We start from the raw sequence: 9,917 nt of genomic DNA on the forward strand, positions 1-9,917 counted from the left end.
CTGACAGTTTAAATAGGGCTTAAAGACATTGTGGGTCACTCCCAAAAAATTCTTTGTCTCATATCTGTGATTTTAGTTTTTTGTCACGAGGGTATTTAGATGATGCATATAAATTCAATGCAATTGGATAGACAGCCTGGGTTTTACTAGTAAAGTAAGTTTTCTTAAAAAATCCAAGTGGTGGAAAATTAAATGATTAATATTGTGGTAAGGAAATTAGCCTTTGTAGTTTATAAAAATGTCTATAGGCAAACACTGATAAATTCATTATTTTGTAAGTGATTTATGAGATTTTATACTATTCTGATCATACAATAAAGTAAACACAAAAATGAAAATTCAAATTAAGATATTTTTAAAGAAATCTGTGAGCTTTCTGGCCTCCGATAGACTGCAACATTACCAATTTCAAGGCCCAGAAAGGTAATAAAGACTGCGCTAAAATAGTCCATGTGACTACAGTGCTTCAACCTTAATGTTATGAAGTGACGAGAATACTTTTTGTGCGCAAAAGCGAAATAAAAATAACTTTATTTAACAATTTCTTCTCTTCCATGTCAGTAAGTTCACGTAGCGTTGGCCAATACTGAGTCAGCGTTCTGACGTATATAAGCGCTGCACTGTGTTTATTACGTGAACAGCATAGGAGACTGACATGGAAGAGAAGAAACTGTTGAATAAAGTCGTTTTTTTTTTTTTTTTTTGCTTTTGCTTTTGCGCACAAAAAGTATTCTCGTCACTTCATAACATTAAAGTTGAACCACTGCAGTCACATGAACTGTTTTAACACTGTCTTTACTACCTTTCTGGGCCTTAAGTGGTTGCAGTCTATCAGAGGCCAGACAGCTCATGGATTTCATCTAAAATATCTTAATTTGTGTTCTGAAGATGAACGAAGGTCTTACGGGTGTAGAACGACATGAGGGTGAGTAATTAATGACAGAAATTTCATTTTTGGGTGAACTAACCCTTTAAATGTCAGTATTTGCCTATGTTAACTTGAATCTCAGAACTCTGTCAAGCATATCAACTGTTCAGCTCAAAAGTTCTGTTTTCCCACATTCTCTTGTATGTCTTTCCTCAAATAATTCTATTGTAGTCTTACCTCAGAGTAAATGCTATAGTGATAGTTTGCTCAGGTGCTGTGGTACTTTCAGGGTATAACATTACTGCAGCCCATCCCAGAATCTGTAACTGTAAACCAGTATCATGTCATGTTCAGCGTGGGTGAATCAAACAAGCAAATATTTTCTATTGTTTCACCTTACCCATTTATCAACTTCAACTAACAAGCCAACCTATGGCATATACATTATACCATTCACTGTACTGAAACTCCTTTTACATCTGAATCTTCTCAAAGAATTAAGTGTATGCTCTGTTTTAAATTGAACAGGGATTGGTATAGAATATAGTTATGAATGCACTTTCAGGGTCTCAGTGATGATTAGATTTAGAGGTGTAGGATATGAAATTAGCTCAGTGTAAACAGCATGACAGAAAAACAAACCTGTGTTGATTGATGTTCCTGTGAATATCGTAACTAAATTTTCATTAGCGATAAATAAATAAATAAATAAATAGATCTTAATAATATTTATAACGGTAACAGTTAACAAGTAAGAGTTATATTTATTAATTATATAAATTATAATAATGAATTTATCAATCAATCAATAAAATTGCTATTTGCCCAGGGTTCAAAATCAAATCAAAGACATGCAAAACTTTGCATAAGTTAAGTGTTGAGATTTGCGTGACTTAACAACTTCATCTCAGTGAGAAATGTAGCACTTTATTTACCATGCCAAAAGTTCCCCCCCCCCAAGAACTGTGACATTCGATGCTCACTGTGACACCATAACAAAAACAAATCAAGATGTATTGCTGCATTTTTGTGATAGGTGCAGTTACACCGAGACACAAAAAAACGGCTTAAATATGTATCTTTAAATGAACTGCGCTTTAACACGCATGAAAGAAAGCAGCTAAATAAATCCACTGTCATGGAGTCAAATGTAGGCTACATTTTTCTTCATTTTAAAACACAGTTACAAAAAAATATACAATAAATACTCTTGGATTTTTATTTTTTTTAATTCAATCAAATCGACATCTGCACAGATTATAGTGATTGTTGCAGTATTGAGGGTGTTTAAATGAACTGTCATGCCATTGTCTTTGTATGCACTGCTTCCTGACTACTTTAGTATTTTCTAAAGTAAGCCTACTCTTTGATTGTTCAATGCACAGAAAACCATGAAAATAGTTGTTCATTTTCCCAAAATGCAAAAACGTTGAGGTGTAATTGGTCCCATGAAAAAAAAGGAATGAAAAGTTTGTAACTAAATACAAAGTGTTTAAAAAAAACACTTAAAACTTAACCTACTAAAAAATAATAATAGTATATACTAAAAGTTAAAAGACATAAAAACATAGAAAGCTTAGAAAACTAAAGAAACCTTCGCTAGAGTAAGAAATGTGATATTATGTCCTTAAGTATGTTTAAAAGAAAATAAACACAATAATATATACATATGGTCAATACAGTACACAGCACATACAGTAAACATCAACATATGAGGAAAATACTTTTTTTTTTTTTTTAAGTATATTTTAAACATGAGAGAAGAACAAAACAATAAACTTGGTTAAGGTATTTATCTGACAAAATTACTTGGCAAAAAAAAGCAAACTACAGCTACAGGTTTTAACTATGCTAAAAAACAAAAATCTAAGCTAAAAAGCTTACATTCGCTACAACATAGTTATACATATTTCGTTGTTTATCTTTTTGCATGTGTTCATAAATTCTTGCCAGGTCAAAAATGATATCTGCACAATTTGGCATGTTTCATCAAAAATAAAACAATTGTCTTCAAGCGCAACTACGCAATACAAAATCTTTAACACATTTTTAATAATATTTGAATAAAGAGTGAAGATGTCAATTTTCCTAGGCCAGACATCACTTTTGGTAACTACTGTATAAATAATATAATAATACATACTTTTAAGTTATTGTGCTGAAGTAATATTCATGCATATCATTGTTATATAAGAAACCTTTTTGATGGTATGAAAGATTTCATTTCATTGGTAGTGCTTGTCATTTTTAGCATTGCACCTTTGTACACACAAAGGTCTTACTTTAAGGCTATTCTAAACAGTGAAAAATGAAGAGAACACACCTTTATTTCATTGTGAAGGTCACAGCATTATGATACTGCATAGTTTTGCGCTACGTGACTTTTTTTGAAAACCTGGGAAACCAGTTTCATTGTCAAACAAATATGTAAACCTGTAGATTTCTTTTTATGTATAGCGACAATTTCAAAGCAATGACGTTTTCATATTTTCCTTTTAGACTTGATATACTAATGAATTATAATATTGTACATTGATATCTATTATGTTTCGAAAGCTCAAAGTCACTAAGAACACTAGAAGAATAACAATGTTTATTCAAAATAAGAATAACTACATAATTCAAAATATTGATTTCAAAACAAACCATTGAAATATGCTTAAGAAAGTCAAAGAGTACAGGTTTAATTTTGTTTCGTAAGGTTATTGTCTTCTGAAGCAAAGCATAAAACATGAACATTTGGTGGTATGGAGTGTTGAGAGTCAAGTTTTTTTCCATTTAATGTGAAAGAATCTTTGCCTGAATATTTTTCATTTATATTGTCATTTTCTCCACTGTATAAGAATTGTTGAGTTCATTGTGTAGGTGTGCCAAAAGCAATCCAGACTTCAAAAACGAGGTGTGTAGGCGTCATGCCATAAAAGATATATAAGTCCAGAGTCATCACTGAAATCAGAAATATGAAGATGCTCTGGAAACTGAGTTTGGTGTTTGTGGTCACTCTCCTAACCAAAGGTAAATGCCTTCATCTTAATCGAATGTTCTTTATACATTCTTTCACTTGCTTCTGACAAAATAAATTACAATTAAAAAATACAAAAACTATTTTATGTATTATAATTTTTAATGACTTTCATATTTGTGCTGCTTAATATTTTATTATAGCCTGTGATACTTTTTTCAGGATTCTTTGATGAATTAAAAAAAAAAAACAGTATTTTTTTTTTTTTTTTAAATAGAAATATTTTGTACATACAATACTGTTTAAAAGTTTAGGGTCTGTAAAAAAAATTGTCTTTCTTTTCTTTCTTTCTTTCTTTTTTTTTTTTGAAAGCAATTAATACTTTTATTCAGCAAGGATGTGTTAAAAAATTTTTTTTTTTTTTTAAAGTGATAGTAAAGACTTATATTAGAAAAGTTTTCTATTTTGAATAAATGCTGTTCTTTTTAACTTTTTATTCATCAATGAATCCTGAAAAAAGTACCACAGGTTCCAAAAAATAATAAGCAGCACAACTGTTTCCAACACTAATAATAACTGAGTATCAAATCAGCATATCTGAATGATTTCTGAAGGATCATTTGACACTGAAGACTGGAGTAATGATGCTGAAAATTCAGCTTTGACATCACAGGAATGAATTACATTTTAAAATATATTAAAATAGATTATTATTACCATTATTTTAAATTGTAATAATATTTCACAATATTGTTGTTTTACTGTACTTTTGATCAAATAAATGCAGACTGGATGAGCATAAGAGACTTCTTTCAAAAACATTAAAAATACTAATGTATCAAAAACTTTTAACCGGTACTGTACATGTTGGCATATGTGGTTTACAGGGACTCTCCATAGGCATAATGGTTTTTATACTGTACAAACATTATATCCCCTTACACTAACCTTAAACCAATCACAGAAAACTGTATTTGTATATAGCCTATTAATATAGTAACAATGTAGAGACTACAATATAACTATGAATTAACTATAAACTAATAGTTTGCAAATGAATTGTACTGTATTACTTATTATAAGGCGTTACCAAATACTTTAATTAACAGAGTCAATTTCTAAATTATTCTGTAAATGTTCTTGAATAGATAGTTTTTACTTTTACAATTACAATTTTTTTCTCTCAATTCATATCTGAGATTACTTAGTTAGCAGATAATATGAGTCTCACACCATTGTCATGTAAATGAACGGCCAAAACACATAAAACGTTTTCCGTTTTTAGTTGAAAACGGTGTTGAGTGAACTAAGATTTCATTATCACCATTTGCCTTAGTTAGTCATTCATTCGCTGTCATGGTTTCTGATTAGTGGCACACCTGTTCCCCGTGTATTTAAGCCTTCAGTCTTCCTCAGTTCATTGTCCTGTGATAACGCTATTTGGAATGTGTATTGTATTCTTGCTCTCTGTGATTATTAAATATAATTTATTCATTCACTATGCATCATGTATATCTTCCTTAGATTTAACTAAAGCAACCCATGATACTTGATGGTATTGCTAAATATTGGTTGTCATTTTTAATAACTGATCTTGTTTCAACTTCTCCAGGGTGTGACTGCCAGCATGGTAAATAATTTCTCATCACATAATAATACAATTTACTGAGCAACATATTCACTTTTTTTCTGAGAGTGTCAGAATGAAGATCCTTTATCTCTCTTCTTGTTTGAAGCGTGTGGCAGAGCCCCTCTCAACACAAAGATCGTGGGGGGAGTTAATGCGTCTGCTGGCGCTTGGCCATGGCAGGTCAGCCTTCATGCGGATGGAAGTCATTTCTGTGGCGGATCCCTCATCAACAATCAATGGGTTCTGTCAGCAGCTCACTGCTTTCCAGGGTATCCAACACAAAGGTCTTCAGTAACATGTTTGCTTCTCCTTGATGAATATTATGATTGTAATCTCTTGGTCATGTCCTCCTTGCAGGACTGATGCCGCAAGCCTTACTGTGTACCTGGGTCGACAGTCTCAAGAACTATCCAATCCAAACGAGGTGTCCAGAGGAGTCTCTCAACTCATAGTTCATCCAGGCTATGGCGACGGACAATCTCATAACAATGACATGGCTCTGTTACGTCTTTCCCAACCTGTGACCTTCACTAATTACATCCAACCAGTCTGTCTGGCAGCAGAGGGAAGCACATTCAACAGTGACATGATGTGGGTCACAGGTTGGGGAGATGTGAATTCAGGTGGTAAGAATCAAGAAGATTATTTGATGCTTACCAATTCGTGCTCCAAGACACTCGATGTCTGACACTTTTGGGGCGTTTCATGTGTATATGTAACAGAGGCCAGCTAGTGAGAGAATTTGCAGGTAAACCTCACTCCCCTGATCTCAAGAGGCGCACTAATAGATGACTCTACACACTGCAGTCATTAGCATCCTTGTTAGGGCTAATGCCTCCCATGCTAATTCAAGCACGGAGCGGAGCGAGTATGACCGGAGGGGTTACATAGAGTCAATGTTTGCTTTTGATACATTGCCAGATAAAACTATTAACACTAAAAACAAATGCATTTATAAATATGCCTAAAATCAAGACAAAAAGATAAACAAAAAAAAACCTCGAATTTAAAAGAGGTGAGTTGTGTTAAAGCCGTAACATAAAAGCAAGCATCTTGTAGAATCTATAGCAGTTATCATAGTTAATGAACACTAAAATCATAAAAAAAACCATTCCTAACCCTAACACGAAAACGACTAAAGCTTTAACTAAAATTAAAATAAAATATAAAACTTAAATAAAAAAAAAAATTATAATAGTATCTAAATGATACTAAAATAACACTGGTCAATGGCCCCTTTAAGCCTGGCATTTGCACCTTAGATGAATTTAAACCTAGCTTTTAATGAGGACAAGAGCAATCCGATCACCAAAAGGCTTGTTAATGTCAGGTGCAAATGGTACCAATGTGGTGTAAGAAACTGATTCTGTTTCTAAAGATCAGTATATAACTCAAAATCATCTCTGCCTGTAATTTAAGTGTTACTGACGAGTTTTTCTGTTTCTCAGAACCCCTTCCTTCACCTCAAATCCTACAGGAGGTGGTTGTGCCTCTGGTTGGAAATAGTAAATGTAACTGTCTTTATAGTGGATCAATAACAGAAAACATGATGTGTGCTGGACCTTTGGAAGGTGGAAAAGATTCCTGCCAGGTATCAATAGTACATGTCTTGTACTTGTTATAATATATATTAATATGTGTAATTATAATAATATATGTATAAACCTACCCATTACAGAAAACCTTCTGCATTTTACATAATTAAAAACATCATTTTGTATGATTTATAAGCTGTTTTCATGAAAAATGTCCTCACATGACATTTTGTCCTCATAACGTAGGGTTTAGCAGGACCCCACACACACACACTTTTAATTTTTTGTATCAACATGGAATGATTTGACTACATTTTTTAGAAAAAAGTAAATATCTGACAGAGAAAGATTTTCAAATCTTTGTCATTGTTCAGGGTGACTCTGGAGGTCCAATGGTCATCAAACAGGGCTCTACATGGATCCAGGCTGGCGTTGTGAGTTTCGGTCAAGGTTGTGCTCTGCCTGATTATCCTGGTGTGTATGCCAGAGTTTCTCAGTACCAGCAGTGGATCAGTGGGGTAATTGGATCAAACAGTACTGGTTTCGTCACTTTTAACTCCACTACTCTTGTTCAGGATGAGAATGTGAACTGCCCTACTCTACGTATGTTTGTTAACATCACCATGACAAAGCAAAATTAAATTATTAAAATTACAGCTTACATACACTTTCCCTTTAGCTCCCATTTACCCATTCTCTCTCTCTTTTCTCTCCAGCGACAGTGTGTGGAGGCTCTGCAGGTTTATGGCCATGGATGGCTAGTCTAAAATATTATGGTTATCATACATGTGTAGGAACTTTGGTTTCTGACCGATTCATCATGACCTCTGCTAGCTGCTTTTCCAGGTAATCACAACAGGAAAACTTAATTTCATATGAAATCAGTGACCTTGACATGGGTGACTTGTGCCCTGATATTCAATATCTCATTCTTCAGATCCATGGGTATGGATGGATGGGCAGTGACCCTCAATATTGCCCATTGGGACTGTTCCAGCAGCCCAGTGTCAGTTGAAGTGGCAAATGTCTTATTCGATGATATTTTCGGAAATGGTGTAGCACTTGTGGAGCTGTCTTCTCCATTTACTTACATTGCCAATGTTCCGGTTGACCTGTATGATTTAAGCTTTGTCCCTGGTACTGAATGTTCAGTAGTTGGTTGGAATTCAGGAGCGGCTGAATGTGAGTTTATATAACCACTTATTCAGACATTTTATGGCAGTGAATTCATTGACATCTCAAGAATGATGTTTAATTCCAATTTGTTTTTCTTTCCTCATAAGCGGAACAATCTTTTCTGGAAGTCCAGACCACCATTGTAAACTGTGATCCTTCAGACACCACACCGATCAACATCTGCACAGAGCCACTGCCTTTTCAGCAGGTATCTGGGGGCTTGTCTTTTAATTTTTCAGACTGAAACACATTTTATATACTACATACCATGTTTCCTGACAATGTTCTAATGAGTGTGTAGTATGAAGTTTGTAAAAGTCTTTCTTACTCACTCTCATTCAGCAAGATAACGGCAGTCCCCTGCTGTGCAAAATAAGCGACATGTGGATTCAGACTGGTATTTGGTCCATTCCCCCTGGCTTTGGCATCCTCCCACAATCCTCCAACAGCACAGTCTTCATCAGGACCTCTCCCTTCAGCTCCTTCCTGTCTAACACCATCTATAACTACCCATCTATTCTGGATGGGGTTGAGTCATTCTCACCCCTCTCGCTCACCTGCGTCCTGCTGCTCTCTCTCCCAGCAGTCCTCCAGGCTATTTATTAAAGCTGTTATCTGTCACTTTATCACCGAATTAACTAACATGCAGTACATTTTGGGTGGTGTTATAGGGTATTTTCTCTTGCATTAGTTAATATAGCTATTGAGTTTTTGAATTTTAATAAATGATTAACTGTTTCCTGCATGAATTATGACAACCTCAGTCAGAATTTTGTGTTTTTATTGCTCTTAGGGCAAGAAAAACAAGATTTGGACTTTCTTTATTTACACCAGTTTTTCAAAGAGATTTTCAGATGTCCACTAGAGTGAACAGTATGCATTTTTGTTTTTAACTGAAGAGATACTGTATTAATCACAATAAAGTAATACCACGGTAATATTGTGTGTATTTAACAAACTAATGAATAAAATGATATAAAATCAAGTGAAAATTATAAAATGATTTCTACAACCTGTGAAGGTAAAATTCTGTGGAAACACAACTTAGACTATGTAGAAAACTCTCATGCTCCCTCCAGTCTACCAGAGTATGTCGATTTACTGATAATCCTGATTATGTTCAAAAACGACAAATATCTACCATAGCTCCCCTCTATGAGAAAATCTCAGACTGAAATCTAAATTGATCTATTGATGTTTTCAGGCTGTGGTAAAACTAGCAATCAAGTGTTTTCAATTTCATCTAAACTGAGCATTGTTGGGGGTAATGCATTACAAGTATCATGCATTAAGTAATCAGATTACTTTTTTGATGTATTGAGTAAAGTAGCGCATTACGTAACCAGATTAATTTTTTGACGTATCGAGTAAGGTAACACATTACAAGTAACGTACATTAAGTAATCACATTACTTTTTTGACGTAACTGCAAATTACATTCTAATAACATAAATACATTTATTTATAGACAAAAAAGTTACAGCTGAGGTATTTTCATGAATTGTGGCTGAAATATAGCTAGTGATGCAATGATGTCCAAGGTCAGATGAACAGATCTAAAATTGATACATGGAAAATATAATATATAAAATTGTTTCTCAATTTCTGTAACTCACACTCTCAAGTAAATTAACACAATGACTGTATTACTATTCAAATAAATTCATGCTTATGAAAATCTGTACAAATACATACATATACTTTAAGGATGGGTGGTCTAAATATTTATATGTATATATACAGAAA

At 33.7% G+C, this 9,917-nt stretch overlaps 1 protein-coding gene across 1 annotated transcript; it reads left to right on the plus strand.

Annotated features, from left to right (window-relative positions):
• The first annotated feature begins 3,628 nt into the window (after nt 1–3,628).
• Nucleotides 3,629–9,156, plus strand: zgc:165423 (uncharacterized protein LOC100101646 homolog). Its single transcript, XM_051886692.1, has 10 exons — nt 3,629–3,883; nt 5,443–5,460; nt 5,567–5,729; nt 5,818–6,086; nt 6,909–7,051; nt 7,370–7,598; nt 7,712–7,841; nt 7,933–8,177; nt 8,279–8,379; nt 8,514–9,156. The coding sequence occupies exons 1-10, from the start codon at nt 3,829–3,831 to the stop codon at nt 8,775–8,777; spliced, it is 1,617 nt and encodes a 538-aa protein (XP_051742652.1). The 5' UTR covers nt 3,629–3,828; the 3' UTR covers nt 8,778–9,156.
• The last annotated feature ends 761 nt before the right edge of the window (nt 9,157–9,917 follow it).

The sequence above is a fragment of the Ctenopharyngodon idella genome, chromosome 3 (assembly GCF_019924925.1).
Source record: "Ctenopharyngodon idella isolate HZGC_01 chromosome 3, HZGC01, whole genome shotgun sequence".
NCBI classification, from domain to species: Eukaryota; Metazoa; Chordata; class Actinopteri; order Cypriniformes; family Xenocyprididae; genus Ctenopharyngodon; species Ctenopharyngodon idella.

Bases quoted from the DNA above. Each gene is read 5' to 3' on its own strand.
- zgc:165423 (XM_051886692.1), top strand. From the start codon at position 3,829: ATGAAGATGCTCTGGAAACTGAGTTTGGTGTTTGTGGTCACTCTCCTA. The intron at 5,730-5,817 runs GTATCCAACACA...TCCTCCTTGCAG, and splicing joins GCAGCTCACTGCTTTCCAGG to GACTGATGCCGCAAGCCTTA. The intron at 7,842-7,932 runs GTAATCACAACA...CTCATTCTTCAG, and splicing joins TCTGCTAGCTGCTTTTCCAG to ATCCATGGGTATGGATGGAT.